Genomic DNA, 21,304 nt, shown 5'->3' with positions numbered 1-21,304 from the left:
CTGCTAATCATCACTGCCTTCCTCTTACTGATTCCCTTTAGCACCTCTCCTTTCTGGAAATGGTGCACTAACCTAGTGGGAAAGGAATTCTCCTCTTCTGTGGTTGACAGTTTTTGCAAGAATAAAGGAATATGAGCTGTAGCCCATTGTTTTACTTATTTGGAGAGAAATAATCACCAGCTGCTTTTATGTTACTTTTTTCTTTTTAATGGCCAAATCCTTATTTTCCAAGCAACTCTGTTTTTGGAGAAAGAGAAAATTAAAATTTTACATATATTAGCTAAAACTCTAGATATTACCTGTTTCATGTTGCTATATTATGCTTATGCCTTTTATTTAGGTAAAAGGGAGTCAAATATAATTGACCTGTGTGCTTGTTACAGTTTTAGTTATGCTAATTATTCAAATTAAAGCTAAATTTGCTATTTCTGACCTAGAAGTTGAATATCTATTTTTGAAAGAACATGCATAAAGCAGCTCAATCATACTAAAATGATTTGTAAAGTATTTTCACCATTGGTTACTCAGCTCTCCTAAATCTGTCTGTTTGGGTTTGTGTATTCTGGTCCATGATATAAAAATTAATAAGAAAATTAATGAAATACAAACACTGATACCATACGTAAGTGAAGTTTGTTCCTGGTCCTAATTGATTCTGAGAGCGAGGGAGGGAGAGAGGGAGAGAGGGAGAGATAGAGGGAAAGGAGAGTTCCAGGAGAAGTGGGAGCCACTCTCCTACTCGAAACTCAAAGCTTGCCAGTATTATTCATTTATTTGTTATTTAATATGACATTTGTCCATGATTTACCCTCATAATTTGGAAGCAAAGCTGTGTTTGAAGAGAGAACGTAGAGTAAGTCAGTTGGCATTTATACAGATTTGGCATGGAGATTTTCACCTTGTCTGCACTCTAGATGGATTATATGAGAATCTTGAGAGTGACCCACACAGTGTTTCAGTTTTTTTTTTTTTAAGCTTAGTTTAATATGTGTTAAAAAGACAGTGATCAACATCATTAGAGTAGTATTGAGAGACTTGGCTTAGGCTTTTTACATTGTCTGAGGGTGGGGAGATTTTTAGTTTAGGAGAATAATTGTTACAACTGTACCTGTAAGTACATGTGCTTCTCATAAAATGTACCACTACAGTTGCCTTTTAGGAACCTCCTCTCAAAATTGCCTAATAAAAAAAGTTAATATTAACTATTGTCCACTTACTTAAAATCACTGGAACTACTAGTTTATTTGCCAACCTGTTTTCTGGTATTTGTGCATTTTTAGGATCTTTAAGAGGTAATTTCATGTAATATACATCTTATCTGTTGTGTAACATGGGCAAGAAAGAAGTTTAGGAATTCTGAAAATGAGTTCCTAATCCGGATAATCAGAAATGACAGTCGGAGTGACCAGCTTAAACCCATACTTTCATAAGTGCTATTGAATAGTTCCTTTGCATTTCTGTACATTGTGATTCTGTGGGCATAAGAAACTGTGTGTTAGAAAATCTGGGGGAATAAATTCTTACTATCTCATATAAGAATGTCTAGGCACAAACACTATTTTGGAGCCTTCCCGTTGTTTGCCATTCATTTATCTGAAAGAATCTGTCAAACACTGGACATCCTGGAGCTATCTTATCATCTCTGGATTCCATGATGCCCTCATGTCCCCTCAAAAGAAACAGAACCTCCCTCCTGTGACAGGTCTGCCATGGAGAATTGTGTGAGAATGTGATGAGCTAGTGATTCTTATACAGAGATGATTTCTAAGTGTTTTGTCAAACACATCCCTGAATTATGTATTGTATTTCAAGAGTAATATAAATTTCCCCAAGAACAATTTAGACAGTGAAGGTTTTTTTGAATATTGTAAAAATGTTCATGGTGAAACCAGATCTTTCTTTATGATCACATTATCTTGGTAGGACCAGATGGATCATACTTCTTCAGGTCATCATCCAAACAAAAAAAGAAAGGTAGCAGAATGGGCTTTGTAGTGTGTCTTGTCTTTGAGTAATTTTAATGCTGCAAAATCAAAAATAGAATATATTACCATAGTATCAGAGTAATAAAAGGACTGATAATAAGGAATATGGAGATTTTTCATCTAAACTATTAAATAAATATAAATGAAAGGTTAATTACTTTAATATATATTTTGAAACAAAACGTTATTGAAGTTTCTAAAGAATACGGTTAACATTCCAAGTCTGCCTGTGTAGTTTGTATTTTTGTACATACGTTGCATTTATGCTCAGAATTTTTTGATTTATGTTGTAGGATTATCTAAGGTTTCCATAGTAACCGAAAAATTACTTATTTTTAGAAGCCAAGTTATACACACACACACACACACACACATACCCCTAATATGTATATGTGTGTGTGTGTGTGTGTGTGTGTGTATATGTGTATGTATGCCAGAACTTTAATGCTTTAAGGATCTTTGGTGTTATCTTACGTAACTGTTTTATTTTACAATAATGATGCTAAGGCCCTGAACAATAAATGTCTTGCTTAAATTTAATTTCTGTTGAAAGTAGTGATATCAAAGCTAAATTAGAACAAAAACCTTTGGGTTCCCCTTAGAGTTCTTTTTCATTTTTCACAATAGCACTTGCTTTAAAAGAAATAGGGAAACTATAAATTTACAATTAAGCAAGCTGTTTTGTTAAAAAGTAACAAATACTAAATATTGCCAACATAGTTTAATATTATTTTTGGGTTTGCAGCATTTATATCAGAAAAGAAACTTAAAGATTTCTTTTAGCTCTTTAAGTAAGTTTGGTGCAATACCTTTCTACCTAACTTTCTCATTTTTCTTAACAGCTTATTTCTGTAATTCTGCGTATCTGTGTGTTCTATAAATATGTGAAAATTGCAACTATTGAATGGCACCCAGCATGATTTAATCATGTTTTGAATCTTCTCTACCACTGTCCATAGTTTGGATGTTATAAAAGGAGATATTTGTTATATTGTCTATTATTTTAATAATGTAGTCTAACTCATATAATACAGTATCTATGACAATATTTGCAGTTTTACTTTGATCTCAATGCATGAACAAATGAAATTTTAAGCTGATTTTTGTCTTTTTTGTCAGACAAAAGATTCCTAATTAAAATCTTCAGATGAAATAATTTTATTTATTTGCAATCTTGATGAACTTTGGAGTTCTGAAAAATTTTATTGAGTTAAACTGTTCCTGCATATCATTTTGGTTTTCTTGTGGCTTTTAGATTGACTATGAATAATGGGTGTTTTCAGATACACCACACAATGGTGACTTATCAAGTACTGTATTTATATGTGAGGTAGACCAGTTTTAAAAATGACCACATGACACCATATATGAACTTCAGCCTATTTATTATTGAGTAAATAATGGCTTTTTAAATTTCTCTTTTAGAACAGAGGAAGAATTATGCACGGGACAGTGTCAGCAGTGTGTCAGATGTATCCCAGTATCGTGTTGAAGTAAGATGCTTCTAATATTTGCCAATATTTAAAACTAACTCTTCAGGAACATAAAAATTGAAAGTAAAATCCAAAATTATGTTTTATTTTATTCCTGTGTTGTATTTTAGGTTGTGTTGACCTGACCTCCAGCTTTTGTAAAACTGAGATATTATCTATAAAGTATTTTATATAAATAACCCGGGGTTTACATTCATAGAGAATAAATTAAAATCACAACTATACTCACTGATCACTGTCAGCCTTGTTTCAGTCAAAGGAAAGGCAAAGTCTTCTATTTTTTGCTGTAAGAACCTTCTTGAAGTTAAACTTCTTACAGATTTAGCAAGTAGTTCAGGTTCATTACTACTGTAATTCTGTTTAAACAACAGTTTTGTTATTAGATTTTTTCTCTTGTTATCCTCTATGATGTTGGCTCACAGGTGAAATCTTCTTGCTCATAATTTGCTCATAACTTTAAGATATTTGCTCATAAATGAAGCCTTTCCACATGACCTCTACTGTCATAGAAAATAAGCATGGAGGTAATTTTGGAATTGCTCCTGTTTCAGTTTTCTAATTATCTGAAGCATGCATAGCTAAAATTAAACAGTTTTGTTTTGGTAAGTGGTTTTAGGAGACTGCATACTAGAAGCTGTTATAGAATGAATTGCTGCGGCCAGTCTGTAGTGTCAGCTTCCTCAGTTTTGGAACTGACGTGTAAGTTGTTCAGCATGTAAATCACCATAAAAGAGTAAGGTGGGGTTGGGGAGGTTATTTTTAGAGAATGCTATTGAAGCTGTTAAGACTTTGTTTTTATGTCATGTTTAATTCAGCTTGGCTCAATATGAAATAGACATGGATATCTTATGAGTTAAGACATCGTTTTCTTTATTCAACCTGCTTGACCTCATTCTCTTGATAAAATAATCATGAAGTTCTAGAGAACACTGTATTTGTCCTTCAGCTCTCTGACCCCAATTAGGTTAATTCTACTTTTGTTTGGAAAACGTGCACTAAGACATTTGTGTACATTATAAATATTTTTTTCTTTTTGCCAATTGTAAGCACTTGACTACCTTTGTTCTGGATCGCAAAGATGCTATGATAACTGTTGATGATGGAATAAGGAAGCTGAAATTGCTTGATGCCAAGGGCAAAGTGTGGACTCAAGATATGATTCTTCAAGTGGATGACAGAGCTGTGAGCCTCATTGATTTAGAGTCAAAGGCAAGTTCGTAAAATCTGTACTGTTTGATTTGTTAAAAATCTCCCTACGTACTCATATTTACAGAAAGGTCAGATTGTTTGACAATAGGCAAAAGTCTTACAAAATAAAATATTTACTTTACTTGTAGAACGAACTGGAGAATTTTCCTTTAAATACTATCCAGCACTGCCAAGCGGTGATGCACTCATGCAGCTATGATTCAATTCTTGCCCTGGTGTGCAAAGAGCCAACCCAGAACAAGCCAGATCTTCATCTTTTCCAATGTGATGAGATTAAGGTAAAAGACAGTGAATTTGTTTGTTTTTTTTTTTTTGACCTTTTAAGCAGATATTCTGGTAGCTTCCTATGATGGAGTATTCAAAAAATTCAGATAATGGGTTTCATGAAAACATTGCATAGATCTTATATTTTTTGTACCAAAATAAACATCTTTTCATCCCATTTTCTATGAATTTTGTAAAGTGCCCTCATATTTTAATCATATGTCATTGGAATACCAACTTTTTACTTTTTGAGGATTTTGTCAAGAAAACAAATATCATAGTATTTTCCCTTGGATTTCCAAGCCAAGAAAATAAAGGGGAAATTTGAGTGATACTAAAAAAAATCAGATGTATCGTTTATTTCTTAAACATGTAGATAATATTATAAATTCTTACCAAATGCCTGGACTTACAGTTGAAAATCAAATGTTAAAAAATGACACATGGACAATAAATTATCATACTACTGTCCAATTTTGTTCTGCACTAATCACCTAGTGTGGATTATTGTAATGAGGCACTAAGATAGTTCCCTTGACATTGGTATAAGGTTCATCATTTAATTATGTTACTTGAGTAATTGCTAAGAATTTGTAATCCTCAAATGATATGTGAAAATAATTGAGCACAGTTACCAGTAATAACAGGCTATCTCCTTAAAATTTTTGTTGCAAAGTACACTGTAATTTTTGAATAATTATAATTTGTGATGCTTTATTGGACCTTAGAAGTTATGTTCACCCTTGAATGTCTATTTCCTGAGTTGATTTCTTTAAAATTGAAATCACTTTCTGTTGATTGATACTTTGCCAAAGTAGTGATTTATTGTTTTGATTGTATACTATAAATATTCAGGCAACATTTATCTTACAAAAAATTTTGGGAGATTATCATAAAGAGACACTTGATCTTTTCTGTATTTGACATTAAACTATGATAGGTAAATTAGGGCTGACTGTAAACAGTATATTTTATAATTTCCTTCTAATTTAAATTTATTCCATAGATGACTTCTAATGATCTTATTTGCAAAGAATGTGACATTTAGATAATTTGTATATGTGTTATTCATCAGATTTTTGTATAGTGTAGTGACTTTTGAAAGTCAAAGTATATTAAGAATTTTGTAAGCTTTGATGTGTTGAATCGCTGAATATTAAAGTGAATATTTTGCTCTGAGAATATAGTGAATTTAATTCAAACATTTTAAAAACAAAGGACTAAGTTAAAAGACATTCATAATCTGGTGTTTGGATCCATGATATAAGAGTCCTCCTGGGAGCTAATAGTTACTATGCTGAGTAAAGTTTCTGGATTTCAGTTTTGAGAACAAGGTGCTTGCCTTATTTGACGTGGAGTGGTGATAGTGATACATTCAAATGGATTTACTGAATACTGTTTTGCTCTAACTAGAAGCTCATACACCACTAAGAACTATATTTGCTCATTTGTGCCATAGGCCACATGAGACCTTTTTTCCTTTGGCTGCTTGATTAAAAATTAAGTGCAGCGAATATGATGCAATCTCCTTTATGTGATCATCTTGCCATTTTGCTTTAGAGTGTTAATATTCATGGTACTTCACACACTGCCACAATGCTGTTGCTTACTTTTGTAGTCCTTTTTTTTCCTGAGAAATAAAATATCCTCCTGTACCCCCATGAGAAGTTCAAGGCTCCTGAGCATCTTTAGTTTTGATATCTCAGATAACAGAATGCCTTTGATGATGTGGGCAATGTCATTGAAAATAGGATGTTCCTGTGGCAGCAACACTGAACTGGGGCACCTTGACACTGCCAGTTAGCGCTAGACCTTGGCCAGGTCTACTTTATGCGTATTCCTCAGTTTCATAAATTAGAAGAGGAGAATGGATTAGATCAATGTTAGGTGTCCATTCAGTTCTCAAATTTTATGATTATCAGTGCTCACTGTAAGTGAATATATAGGATGCATGGTTGAGGAAAACATACATAATTCCAGAGAGCATTCAGACATAGCAGATGACTACATCTCAGCAATGATCTAATATCCAGTTTTAAACACTGGCTATAAATAAACTTGAAAATGAAACAGAATAAACTTTGTAGCTGTTAATCCCACATTGGTTCCAAAGTTTTGCAAGAGTTGTTTGCAGAAAGTAAATTTTTACCTGAAAAGACAAAATAAGGAGATTATCCCCAAGGAAACAACCTACTGTTGGGAACCTTCCCACGGGTACAGTAAATTTGCCATTAAAATAAGAGGGTCTCTATTGGGACCCAGCGGTTTGTTTCAGTGGGTTGATGGGTATCCAGTGGGCCCTGAGGAGGAGAAAGGAAAGGAAATTTACCCCACATGAACGTGTTTCTTCTCAGGTGGAAAGAATTAGCCAGCTTCATTTATAGCGCCTGCTTGTACTTTCAGCCTATGCTAAGTGCTTGTATGTTTGCCTTGTGGAAGGACATCTGGTTTAGAACCAAGGGGCTCTGGATCTTTAAAAATTCTTTCAGCTTCTAAATTCTGTCCTTGTAAACATCACCATTAAAAAATCTGCAAGTCACATTTTGAAAGCAATTTTGATTTTCAAAGAAGGCTTTCTTTTTTCATGAAGACACTTTACTGATTCAGACAAATAACCTAAACCCTTTCCCTGTTTTAATGGCCATATTGAAGCTTGGGAAAAAAATCTATAGTCCTCCAGGTAACTTGTCTCTCATTGCAGGCCAACCTGATTAGTGAAGATATTGAAAGTGCAATCAGTGACAGTAAGGGAGGGAAACAGAAGAGGCGGCCCGATGCCCTGAGGTAAGCACATTAAAAAAATTAAAGGGTAAAATTCATTTTCTTGTCTTTTTTTTTGCCACCTAAGGGTTTGGAGAAGTTATTTTCGATGGAGGTATATTGTTGTATTTCACAGGTTACCACCTGCAATCTCACCTCGTGTGCTCTCCCAGGTGTATCACTACGTGATTGCTCCTTTTTTTCTCTCCACGTTTAGGATCTTTTCCTTATATGACTTCTGCTTATGTGTGAAGTCACAGAGAGTCTTGAGCAACGAGCAGTAGGTTAAATGGGTACAAACTAGGCTTCAGCACTATAGTTGGTCTACAGCCTTGAGAGATCCAGAAAGAAATCTGCATTTTTAAAATCTCATATGCATTTATGAATCAACATGTATGGAATGGCTAGAAATCTTTTTTGCCCTTGATATAGTTTTTGAGGTTGAACTAATAACATAAAACAGAGTAAACATTTAACTCATGTTCCCCTGTTTTAAAGGATGATTTCCAAAGCAGACCCTGGCATTCCACCTCCACCCAGAGCGCCTGCCCCCGTACCTCCTGGGACTGTAACACAGGTGGACGTTAGAAGTCGGGTGGCAGCCTGGTCTGCATGGGCAGCTGACCAAGGAGATTGTGAGTATTTCCAGTTTTATTACTTTTCTTGGGTTAATATTTATTGGACACTTCTTTGAGTTGTGACAGTTCTTTCTTTAAAATTCTGTTGCTGGTTTCTCTAAATCTTAGATAATGTAAAGCTAAGCCTTGACTACTGTTAAGATTTTTTTTACATGCCAGCCATTTTAATAAATATACTGTTAAAATTGGAATCATCTTTTTTTAATACCAAGAGAGGAGAGGTCATGTGACCAATAATTTTAAAATCGGTGATAGAATATATAACAATTAATCTATTTTTTAAACTTGGACTTCAAATTCTTTCCATTTATTTATTTACATAAGGGGAACAGCTTTCATGTATCATATATACAATTTTAAGACCCTAATGATACTTTCCACCCCATCCTCCCCCTCTCCCTCACTCCTACCTTGCCTCTTCCTTCCTTTTATATTTTTCTTTTAATTTTTGCAATGACATACTTTGTATTTGTTTTATAATTACTTTAAAACCACTAAATAAAGAATCCAACAAGTAGCAAGCAGAAAAACCACTGCTCCTCAGGAGTATAGACAAGAGCTATAAATAATAAATTTCTCAGTGTCAATTTTACTCATATATATTATTTTTTAATGTATATATAGTTATCACAAATCAGAGAAAATGTGATATTTGCCTTTTGGGACTGGCTCATTTAACAAAGCCAGAATGATACCCAATTGCATCCATTTTTGGCAAAATACAAGATTTCATTTTTTTGGCTGAATAGTACTCCATTTTGTGTACATACCACATTCTCTTTAGCCAGTCATCAGTTGGTGGACATTTGGATTGATTCCATATCCTAGCTATTGTGAATTGAGCTGCTATAAACACAGGAGTACAAATAATTCTTTCATATGCTTATTTCTTTTCTTTTGGGTAAATTCCCAGAAGTAGAATGGCTGGATCAAACAGTACATCTATATTCAGATTTCTGAGGACTCTGTGTTTCTTCCATAAATGTTGTACCAGTTTACATTCCCACCAGTAGCGCATTAAAGTATTATTTTCTCTACATCCTCACTAGCACTTGTTTGTTTTTGATTTTGGATGAAAGCCATTTTAACTGGGGTGAGGTGAAGCTTCATTGTGGTTTTGATTTGTATTTCCCTGATGGCTAGTGATCCTGAGGATCTTTTCATGTGTCTGTTGGCCATTTGTATTTCATCCTTTGAAAACTGGCTGTTCATGTCCTTTGCCGTTTGTAACTGGATTATTTTGTTGCTATTGAGTTTCCTGTGCTCTTTATATATTCTGGATATGAATCCTTTATCAGATGTATAGTTTGCAAATATTTTTCCCATTCCACTGATACTCTGTTGAGTGTTTCCTTTGAGGTGCAGAAGCTTCTTAGATAGATGTAATCTCATTTATCTATTTATGCCTTTATTTCCTGTGTTTTCAATGGTTTATTAGAATCTCAGAATATTTCTTAAATATATTTGGTCCGGTTTCTTCAATTTTAAGGAGGGATGTTATCATTGAGCAGGTTCAGATTTGGTGTATTCTAGAGCCTCAACTCTTGCCTCCAGCTCCAGTGCGACTACTTAAATCACTTACCCTTTATCCAGTAAAGTATTATTCATATGTGATATCAAAATGAGTCACATTAGACTCAACATCAAATCTGGCCGGTTAAAAGTCGGTCTCTGAAGCAAGTCCTGGCACTGCCATGTGACCTTGGAAAGTCAGGTCTCTAATCTAAGCCTCATTTGGTTTTGTTTGTTTGTTTGTTTGTGTTTTGTTTTGTTTTGTTTTTGACAGGCAGAATGGACAGTGAGAGAGAGAGACAGAGAGAAAGGTCTTCCTTTTGCCGTTGGTTCACCCTCCAATGGCCGCCGCAGCCGGCGCATTGCGCTGATCCGAAGCCAGGAGCCAGGTGCTTCTCCTGGTCTCCCATGAAGGTGCAGTGCCCAAGCACTTGGGCCATCCTCCACTGCACTCCCGGGCCATAGCAGAGGGCTGGCCTGGAAGATGAGCAACCAGGACAGAATCCAGCGCCCCGACCGGGACTAGAACCCGGTGTGCCGGCACCGCAAGGCGGAAGATTAGCCTAGTGAGCCGTGGCGCCGGCTTCTAAGCCTCATTTGTAAAGTGGGGATAAGAACTCATGGGTTGCTATGAATCCAAAACCAATAATGATTATAAGTATAATTTATAGTTCTCATTAGCCAAATTCTGATTTTTTTTGGAATTACATGTAAACCTCGCCACCAAAAAGAAATAGAGATCTTCTAAACTTCTAACTTTCAAAAGTGAAGTAACAGTTATCTACTTTAAAACAATTTCTGTTTTCAAGGATTATATATGCATTCATTGAACCAGTTGATATTTAAAAACTAAGGAGCAATTTAGAGTGTGTGCTACCTTGTCTATCTTAACAGTATTTTTGTTGTTATTTCTGCAGACAGGGGTCTGGATTTTCTGGGTGGTTTGGTTGGTTTTTTGAGAGGTCAAAATGATCTTTCTTGAATGGTGGGGGATAAGACATCTTAGGTTTACAGACATTCTTAACAAACTGATAAAAACAGGTTGAACCTAAAATGATTTACAAGAGTTTGTCCCAGGGGTTTCTGAACCCTCCCCCTATAATGCTATGTAAAATACTGTGTAGTGTCATCTACTTAAATTACAGTGACGCAAAGTTTTTCAGAACTTCTAATTTGCTCCTAGGCCAAATAGAACACAATCTATCAGAAGAGGCTCTGTCTGGATCCAGGCAGTTTTGAAGTGGAAAGGCTCCCTCCTCCCCAAGGCCCTGGCTGGCTCAGGCTGCACAGCTGTTTCTGCTGCTGATCCGAAGTGATCTCTGTGGAACAGTGGCAGTGGCCCTGGGTTCCCAGTAGTTTCAGACCTGATAGAGTCCTGGAAACACCTTATTTTGTGCTTCCTCTGCCCTCCAGATAATATTTTGGTATCTATCTGGAGTTCTTATTAGCTATCATTTAATTTCAACTTACTGGTTTCTGTAGTACCCTATAGAGAGGTAGCGGCTTAACCATGTGTGAAACAGCAGCTAACTGGCAAGATTTCATACATATAAATTTTGATCATCTTAAGGCATTTAATAGTCACTAATTAAGTTTCATCAGACTCAGTGCTTTATTTTTTTCTCTTTTTTTCTTTTTTCTTTCTCCTTTTTTTGGAAAGTATTCCATTAAATTAGCACAGAGCAGGTATAGCAACACAGAGCTTTCACAGTTTTTCATAGTTCTCTGTATTGAACATTATGAGCCATGCTGATACATTGTGATTTATACTTCCATTCATGATGACGTATTCCTCTTGTTCTCTCCAGTGCATTTTAAAATGTCGTCTACTATAAAGTATTTGTACCAGATATCTGTGTGTGTTCGTAAACTACTTCATGCCAGGAGAGAGCTCATGGTAATGACCTCATGAGTAACGTGATGCTGTAGCCACCTGAGCAATGTCAATGCCTTGTGTTCTCTTGAGACATTTATTCTTCACTGCAAATTCTTATAGGCATTTCTGCTTTTAAGAAGTGTGGCTTAAAGTTGAGCCCAACACTGAACATTTTAAGCTTAATTACAACTAGAATTTTAAAAAGCATGCTACCATCCAAAGGTGCAAGACTTTCTTTTCATCAGTGTTGGAATGTATGAAAACTTAGCTTTGCTGCATTAGAACTTAGTTGGATGTTTTTTTGAGACATAGGTGCTTAAATGCTGGTGTATATTTCTTGTGTAGAAATTAAAGGATGCTAAGAGTTGACTCCACGAGGAGCTGATACTGGGAAGTGAAAAAACAGAGGAGCACTGCAGGGTCAGTACACATTGTACTAAAATGGGGAGGCGGTCCTTCAGCTCCACCCAGCGCTTCTGCTGTGGTGGCAAGGACTCATTGTGTGGATTTTGAGTCCTGTTCTGATTTGTGTATCCAGTGCAGGTATTTCTTTCCCAGATGGCACTCTTTCCTCCATACATTTTCATGTTTTCATGTCCTCTGTTGGAATTGTTTGAAGCAATGGTTGAAAGATTTCTGATTTTTCTTCTTTAGTTGAGAAACCAAGACACTATCATGAGCAGGAAGAAACACCCGAGATGATGGCGGCACGAATTGACAGAGAGGTGGTGAGTGCAACAGTCATTTTCAGATCATTGGCTTCAGATTTGTTTATTTTAAATAACAGAACAACAGAGAAGGAGAGACAGAGGGAGAACTTCCATCTACTGATTGACTCCTCAAATGGTGAGCCAGGAGCCAGGACTTCCATACTGGTCTGCCATAGGGATTGCGAGACCCAAACATATAGACCCTCTTTTGCTATCTTTCAAGGCACATCAGCAAGGAGCCGGACCGGAAGCAGAGCAGCCAGGACTTAAACTGGTACTGCAATATGGTCTCTGGCATTACAAGCTCAGGCTTCATCCTTTGCATCACAATTCCAGTCCCTGGCCTTTTATTTTTTTTCAAGAAGAAAATAAAAATCCACAAGAAAATGAAGTTAATTTATATAACAGTGTTTTGTGAATACTGTATTTTCTCTTTCCCATGATAGTTATATCCTTTAAATCATTGTTTTTTCTTAACTATTTTGCTCCTGTGCCCATATTTAGTTCATGGACTTGGGCTGAATGAGAAAAACTAGTATTTTAACTATTTAATAAAGGAACTTAAGCTGAATTACCATTTTTGAGAGAGAGAGAGAGTCCAGTTTTCCTTTGTATATAGTTTGTAATTCATAATTTGAATTGTAAAAATGTATCATTTTACCATTTATGAAGAATATATTTTAGGGGGGGGGAGTTGTGGAATAACAGGTTAAGCCACTGCCTGCAAAGCTGCTATCTCATAAGGGTGCCAGTTCAATTCCCAGCTGCTCCACTTCCAATTCAGCTCCCTGCTAATGTGCCTGGGAAAGTGGCAAAAGATGGCTCAATTCCTTGGGTCCCTGCACCCACGTGGGAGACCCAGAAGAAGCTCCTGGCTTTGACCTTGTGCAGCCCCTGCCTTTACAGCCATTTGGGAAGTAAACCAGTGGATAGAAGATCGTTTTCTCTAACTTTACCTTTCAAATAAACATATCTTTAAAAACAATAATTTTTTAAAAAAGGATATATTTTAGAATGCCTGTAAGATAAGGAACATTTTTAAGAATAAATACTTGAAATTCAACACTTTATAAAGGTATACTGTATTTGTTTTTATTTACCCATAATAAATTACTGGCAGAATGACAATGCACTATGATGTAACAATAGAAAAAGACGTTGGCCGGTGCCTCGGCTCAAAAGGCTAATCCTCCGCCTGTGGCACTGGCACACCGGGTTCTTTTCTCGGTCGGGGTGCCAGATTCTGTCCTGGTTGCCCCTCTTCCAGGGCAGCTCTCTGCTGTGGCCCGGGAGTGCAGTGGAGGATGGCCCAAGTACTTGAGCCCTGCACCTGCATGGGAGACCAGGAGAAGCACCTGGCTCCCGGCTTCGGATCAGCGCAGTGTGTGGGCCGCAGCGCGCCAGCCAGTGCGGCCACTGGAGGATGAACTAACGGCAAAGGAAGACCTTTCTCTCTGTCTCTCTCACTGTCCACTCTGCCTGTCCAAAAAAAAAAAAAAAATGATGTTAATATGATACATTTGCTTTTTATATTGCAAATACACTTCTTATTTGGGAATACATAAAGGAATTTGAATTCCTCTTGAAGTTAAAATTTACAATTTATTTTTACATTACACTGTTACATGTCATGCTTAGATGCTTACTTAACTCTGATTCCTAGTCTTTTAATTGGAAAATTGTCACATTGTACACATACTGGTAGTGTATGAAATACAATTGTTCCAATGGTCCTCGAAATCAGAATTCATTATTAGTTTGTTATACCATTTAGAAATGCTTATTAATGCCTATATTGCAGATTAGCTATTGTGTATTAAGTTATCACGCAATTCTATATACCTTTAATTCCAAGAAATTGTCAATGCTTTGTTGGGACATTTATTAAGAAAACAAAAATGTTTGGTGCTCTTTTAACAAAATGTTTCTTAGAATTTTTTTTTCTCCTCACTTTGAGTGGGAGAACACTAGGAGAAAATTAGAGTAATTGAAAATCATTAATAATCTGAGTAGATATTGTGAATGCTTTCTTGATGGCATTGATAATAGAGCAAAATTAAGCTAGAGAAAAATGTAAATGTCAGAGTTATCCACGGGTATATTTAATGTAATGCTTTTTCTTAGAATTAGTCATAAACCCTAAATTTGTATGTGGGGGTTGTTTGTGTTTTTTTTTTCTGTTTGGAAAAATACTTTATGTTCATTATTGATTAACAGTATATAGCTAAAGTAAAAAATAGTTTTGTTTTATCTAATATTTTACTGTATAATTTCTAATTCCAGCAAATCTTAAATCACATCTTGGATGACATTGAATTTTTTATCACAAAACTCCAAAAAGCAGCAGAAGCATTTTCTGAGCTTTCTAGAAGAAAGAAAACTAAGAAAAGTAAAAAGAAAGGACCAGGAGGTAAGGTGGACTTTCTTTTTTTGATCATTTAATTATTTTTAATTTTTGAGATGCCACATTTTTAATTTACATTATCTTCCAAGGCCTCATAGCTCAACTAAATAAAAAGGTCAAGAAATAAAAAGTAAAAAGACCACAGTCCAGCAGGAAAGTAGGCCAGAGCTATAAACAATAATCAAATGAAAAAATGTTTAACTTTAATCATGTAAATTTTAAAATAGTCACAAAATTGTTAATACTATCACAGCATATATTTACTGGCAATTTGTCTGAAAAATATATAAAGCAAAGTTTAACAAAACACTGTATTTACAGGAAAACTGATGCACACACACAAAAAGATTTTTTTAATCCTCTAAAGACTGTTCAGAACCCCAGTGCTAAGCAGTTTCTGTCTTTGTGAGCTGTTCAGCAAAACTCCATTCACTTTGGGCCAAGGTCCATTTTTCAGTTTTGGGGTAGCACCAGAGGTTTAAGGAGGATTCCAGTGAGCCCAAGGAAGGGTTCATTGTGGTTTGAGATTGCCTGTGGTAGACAAAGACCCTAGCATGTTTTACCTGTCACTGACACTCTGGGATTCATGTGGTAGCTATCTGTTGATAGCTTTCATCAATTATGAAATTAGTGTCTATTGAGGAAAGCTGTAAGTCTGTTCTTCTCATATTTGGATTTATTTTATTATAAACATAGAACTTTATTATGTTGTTAAGTAAGAGTTGGTTTTTCTCATTAAAATATTGTAAAGTGTCAATGGATGGAAATTTTTAATCATAAATGTCTGAGTATTGCATCCACGTGCATAGTCACATACAAGCAGTTTTGAAGTATACTGCAGTACAGCTGTTTTAAGTAGCCTCAACATTTATAAAATTATAATTACAGAAGTAATGTTTATACTGCTTCTGGGAAAATGGTAAAGATTGAAGTACATAAAAGAGAAGTAAATAAATATCTCTTCCATGACAGATGACACTTCAATCTTCCTCCATCTTGTATCTTGTATCCCTTTTCTATCTTCATATTAGGCAGCTTCCTGCTTCCACTCTTCCATGCTTTGAGAATATTCTTATGAAGTTCTAAGTCACCCTCTTCATTCTGTATGCTGCTATAAAGCATGTTAGCTCTATGTTACATCAATTTAAGTCTAGCATCACACTCTGACAATCAAGGTCATCTAAAATCTAATCTTTATGTATGCCTCCATTCTGTTATCTCTCTGCTTTTCTGTTTATTGTTTCATGTACATGCAGTTTCCTTTTTCCATGTTTTTAACTTATGCTGCTTTTGTCCAACAATGATGCTTTTCTCACCCAGTTGCCCTGAAGCAAACTTTGCAAATACCACCCTAAAAGCTGCTTTCCCCGGGAAGCACCTTTTAGGTATATATTTCCCTATGCCCCAACCACTGCAGTTCCTTCTCCTAACACTTAGTTGGCAGTTCTGTTATTTATCTGATTCATGTCTTTAATTAGATTTTTCAGGCCCTTGAGAGTGTAACTCATTCACTTTTATAGTCTTCACAATGATAAGCACAATCACTGGCACGAGGATGGGCTACAGTATGTATTTATAGAATTGCATGAGTAATTGATAGTCTCATAGAGGAAATCATTTGAAACTTTGGATCTAATCCTTACTTTGTGGATGCGATAGAGTAACTAGGTAGCCTTCCTGGTTTGACCATAAAAATTTACAGGCATAAATGTGATTATAGTTTTTTCACTTAATAACTCTCATGTGTCCCTCCTCTCATTTATTTCAATAGAGGGTGTCTTAACACTGAGGGCAAAACCCCCACCTCCTGACGAATTTGTTGACTGTTTCCAAAAATTTAAACATGGATTTAACCTTCTGGTAAGTGAAATTTATTTATATAGAAATAGAAGAAATAAATGAAAAAGAGCAAATTCTAGCCAAGATGCTACTGATTAAATTAAGAAACAGCTTTTAATGCATCTTTTGGTGTGTGTTTTTGATGTGTCTTTATTTAAAATAACAGATAGTAAAATACATCCAGGAGACTTGGTAAGAAAGCAAAAAAGAAGAACTCCTATTTTTCTTAAAACTCACTTCTCTTTATCTCTCTTGGCCCATGTTATGAATACATGGAAATAAAACTGATAGGAAAATATTTTTGAAGGGTCTATTTGGGATCTTTTAAAGTGTCTGTGTTTTGCTCAATTATATCATCATCGTATTGTTTTCTTAATGTTGCAGGCCAAATTGAAGTCTCACATCCAAAACCCCAGTGCTGCAGATTTGGTTCATTTTCTGTTTACTCCTTTGAATATGGTGAGATTTTCTTGACTTAGTAAAGTAATCATTCTGGGTAGGTTTTAACCCCAAGTGTCTTTATTAATTTATAGAAAGTTTTCTTCATTTCCTTGTGTGGGTGCTAATTCTCTTGGTATCTGTGCAAACATTGAGAATGTGAAATTTGAATGTTTAAAAGAACCTTAGAAATCATTTCATTCAAATACCTTGTTTTACAGATGAGGAAACTAGTATCCTTAGAAAACTAGGGAGATACAAAGAAGAAACAAAGAGTTATGGGGTACTAGCGTTTCATTATACACGAGTATAAAATATATTGATATTGTGACTTGGATAATATAGACAGCTTTCTCTTTCTCACATAGGTTAGTCATGAGGAATGCAGTGCTGGGTGGATGGCTTTGTTCCATGAATTATCAGAGACTCATACTCTTTTCATTAGCAGTTCTTCCATTTCCTAAATGGTCTCCGGTTTAATTGTTTGTTCAATTATGTATTTATCCAGCAAATACTAATTGAGAGCTTTACGTGTGCTTGGCATTATAACAGCTCATCAGGAACAAGGCGGTCAAAAATGTTATGCTCTTGGAATTTACTTCATAATGTGGGGGGCAGTCAGTAAGATAAATGAGTGTATACATAATACAGTTTTCTAAAGATTCAATGCTATGTGGAAAATAGAGTAGGAAGGAGAACAGCGAGTACTGCCAGGTGTGTGTGTGTGTGTGTGTGTGTGTGGCATAGCTGCATAAAGGGAAATCTCACTGAGAAAATGTCATTGGAGAAAAGACATTAGAAATCCATATGACTAATTCCTTAAGGAAGAGAATTCCAGACAGAGGATAGCTAATACAAATGCTCTGAGTGTTAACACACAAAGCGTGTTCTTGTAATTAGTGCCTATTATGATTTCAACAAAATAATAAAGTAAAGATTAAAAGAATATGAGACTGTCAAGGTAACAGGAGGACACATCTCTTTGATCCTTTAGGGAATTTTGAGGCCTTTGACAATTTGAGTATTTATAGAAGAAAAGGGTTATTCTGACTACTATGTAGAAATGTGTGAGGGAAGGTGGGAATTTGGTAGAGTGGTTAAGAAGCTGCTTGGATACCCATATCCCATATCAGAATGCCTGGGCTCGAGTCCTGCCTGTAGGACTCAGAAATTAAAAATTGCTGTACCAGATAGTCAGCTTCTTTATCTGCCATTCTCTCTTTCATGTATTTTCATTCATTCTACTAAGACTCTGTCTCCTGTACTGTCAAATTCAAGTAAGTCTTATTCCGAGTGCTCAAGTGAGGGGACACTGAAAAAAAAGCCATAGATTATAAAGTAATAAGCTACAAATATTTAAGAATTGTTTTTAGGACACTGGGTGCAGGATGTGGAGCATTGGAGTCACACTGTGGTTAGGAAGAAGTAGTAGTACCTGCCTGTTGTTCTGAGTGATGGATGAGCATCCTGGGGACTGGGAATGGTATTTGCAGACAGATCAAGGAACAGCATCACCAGCTGACAAGACCTATGTGGCAGGAGGGAAATTGACTCTTGGTCTGAGCCATTCAGAATATCTTCCATCTTGTGCCACATTTATGAGAAAAGGAGATTTTTAGAAAAGGATTCTGGCTTCTGCTTTAGGAGATAACTACCATTGTTAGCTAGGACATAGCTCCTGAGAAGTAGATTTGGAGCTGTTTTTGGTCAACCACTTACTGTCATCTTGCTTATCAGACAGTTGCACCTGTTATTTGTTTCAGCTAGTCATTATAATATCACTGTTAAATCAGGACCATTTCCTAGAATTGAATTCTGGGGGAAAAAAAATGCCATAGATTCAGGGTATTAATTCTCATTCTTCTTTCCCTTCTCCCTGGATTTTTTTTTTAATTTTTGTTTATCTGTGTAAACACAGCCATAGACTATGAATGTGAGTCTCATTTCTGGAACGATACTTTTCTTTCTTTCTTTCTTTCTTTCTTTCTTTCTTTTTTTTTTTTTTTTTTTTTTTTTTTTGACAGGCAGAGTTAGACAGTGAGAGAGAGAGAGAGAGAAAGTTCTTCCTTTTTCCGTTGGTTCACACCCCAAGTGGCCACTATGGCTGGTGCATCACGGCCTGCGTGCTGCACTGATCTGAAGCCAGGAGCCAGGCACTTCCTCTTGGTCTCCCATGCGGGTGCAGGGCCCAAGGACCTGGGCCATTCTCCACTGCACTCCCGGGCCACAGCAGAGAGCTGGACTGGAAGAGGAGCAACCGGGACAGAATCCAGTGCCCCAGCTGGGACTAGAACCTGGGGTGCCGGCGCCACAGGTGGAGGATTATCCTAGTGAGCCGTGGCGCCGGCCCTGGAACGATATTTTTCAAAAGTGGCACAAGAGATGTGCAGGTAGAGATATACAGATCAGTATGAAAAATAGCTATGCTAAACCACTTGACTTAGAATTCTCTGCATAGCCACCAGTATTTTCCAGGGCAAGCACAGTTGTGTGCAGGTAATAGGCACATACTATGAAAGGTGTTAAATTGTTGGCTTTCATTTTGAATTTTAAGACACTGTTGGACTGAACAAGTTGATTTGGCAAAAGTTGTTTATTACCCAGTAGTACATTGAACAACATTAAAATTTACCTAAAAATTGTGTGGGGGAGAGAGAGAGAGGGAGGGAACGGCTAGGCCAAGACCAAAGCCAGTAGCCTGGAAATCAATCCAGTTCTCTCATGTGGGTGGCGGGAACTCAATCACTTTTGAGCCATCATGTACTTCCTCCCAGAGTCTGCATGAGCAGGGATCTGGAGTCAGGCACCTGAGGTAGGATTCAAACCCAGGCAATCTGACCAGTGTCTTAACCTCTAAGCCAAAAGCCTGCTCCCAAGATTTAATTTGATTAAAAAAAATTTGTTTTTGGCATGAGTTTTTAATCTACATATTTTGAAAATTACACCAGTAATTGTTATCTTTTTGCTGAAATATGGTTTGTTGTTGTTTTAGGTGGTGCAGGCAACAGGAGGTCCTGACCTAGCCAGTTCAGTACTTAGTCCTCTCTTGACTAAGGACACGATTGACTTCTTAAGTTACACTGTCAACACTGAGGAACGGCAGTTGTGGATGTCACTGGGAGAAGCCTGGATGAAAGCCAGGTAAGCACATATGAATTCAGCATTTAATGCCTGTAATGCTCTTAGGTATGGTTCTTTGCTTATTACACGGATCTAATGAGACATTGATTTAATTTTCTGTATACGAAGGACTAGATCTTGTAGTAAGAAAAAACCTAAGCCCTTAAAAAGCTAGACATCTAATGGGCGAGAGAGAAATACATACAATATAAGAAAATGAATGCCATGAGTAGTCATAAATAAATGCTGTTGGTTGACAATCTGGAATAATAAGGAAGAAGATGTAGAGAGGAGGGTAGTTAGCTTTCAAAGAAGAGCTGGCATTTAAAATCAAGAATATGGAATACTAGTAGGAATATGGATATATACAACTATGTATACATATATATGCATGCATAGTGTATTTAGTGCTTATACAAACTTACACTTCACATAGGTAGTCTTGTTATTCTGTTACACAGATGAAGAAAGTGAGGCACAGAGAGGTTGAGTATTTTGCCCAAAGCCTCACAACTTGTAAATAAGGAGCAGGGATATGAACCTAGGCCATCTGGCTCTAGAGTTGATGTTCATACCTACTTGGCTTAAAACTGCCTTTCAGCAGGATCACTAGGGTTTTTGCAAAAGATTAGCAGGGAGAGGGCCTTCCCAGTAGAGGGTGAAGTACAAGTGAGTGCTTGAAGCAGGAAATTTAAGAGAATGGAATATGAGCAAAGGCATAGTTGCCAGAAGAGGAGCGACATTTAATGAGGCAGACCAAGAAAAGCAGGGCTGGATTATGAAGACTTCCATTGCTGTGCCAAAGGTTGGATTGTGGCCCTGTGGGTTTTGGAGGGCTGGTAATGTTGTTAATAGGAATGTGACATAATGCCATCAGGTTTTACAGAGATCAACCTGATGGCTGAATCTAGCAAAAACAAGGGTAAAAGTAACTGGAGGGAGAGAGGCTCTTGGAATATTATTGCCATAGTAGAGGTTTATTCTCTTGGACTGGGACAGTCAGAGTGGGATTGGTAAGGAAGCGTGGAAATTTTAAGAATTGTGCATTTGGGGCCT

At 36.4% G+C, this 21,304-nt stretch overlaps 1 protein-coding gene across 5 annotated transcripts in view; it reads left to right on the top strand.

The window, feature by feature from the left end:
* The window catches only part of EPS8 (EGFR pathway substrate 8, signaling adaptor), a 188,324-nt gene that overhangs the window by 128,333 nt on the left and 38,687 nt on the right, over window positions 1–21,304 (top strand). For all 5 annotated transcript variants that reach the window (XM_070049441.1, XM_070049440.1, XM_002712632.5 and 2 more), the window contains 10 exons: window positions 3,411–3,478; window positions 4,526–4,687; window positions 4,816–4,965; window positions 7,653–7,735; window positions 8,210–8,346; window positions 12,392–12,465; window positions 14,731–14,857; window positions 16,623–16,711; window positions 17,075–17,149; window positions 20,121–20,269. In XM_070049441.1, the coding sequence (XP_069905542.1) occupies window positions 3,411–3,478; window positions 4,526–4,687; window positions 4,816–4,965; window positions 7,653–7,735; window positions 8,210–8,346; window positions 12,392–12,465; window positions 14,731–14,857; window positions 16,623–16,711; window positions 17,075–17,149; window positions 20,121–20,269 (1,114 nt within the window). The remainder of the gene's footprint in view (window positions 1–3,410; window positions 3,479–4,525; window positions 4,688–4,815; window positions 4,966–7,652; window positions 7,736–8,209; window positions 8,347–12,391; window positions 12,466–14,730; window positions 14,858–16,622; window positions 16,712–17,074; window positions 17,150–20,120; window positions 20,270–21,304) is intronic.

Source organism: Oryctolagus cuniculus, chromosome 9 (genome assembly GCF_964237555.1).
Source record: "Oryctolagus cuniculus chromosome 9, mOryCun1.1, whole genome shotgun sequence".
Lineage (NCBI taxonomy): Eukaryota > Metazoa > Chordata > Mammalia > Lagomorpha > Leporidae > Oryctolagus > Oryctolagus cuniculus.
This window is presented reverse-complemented; position numbering and strand designations above follow the sequence as displayed.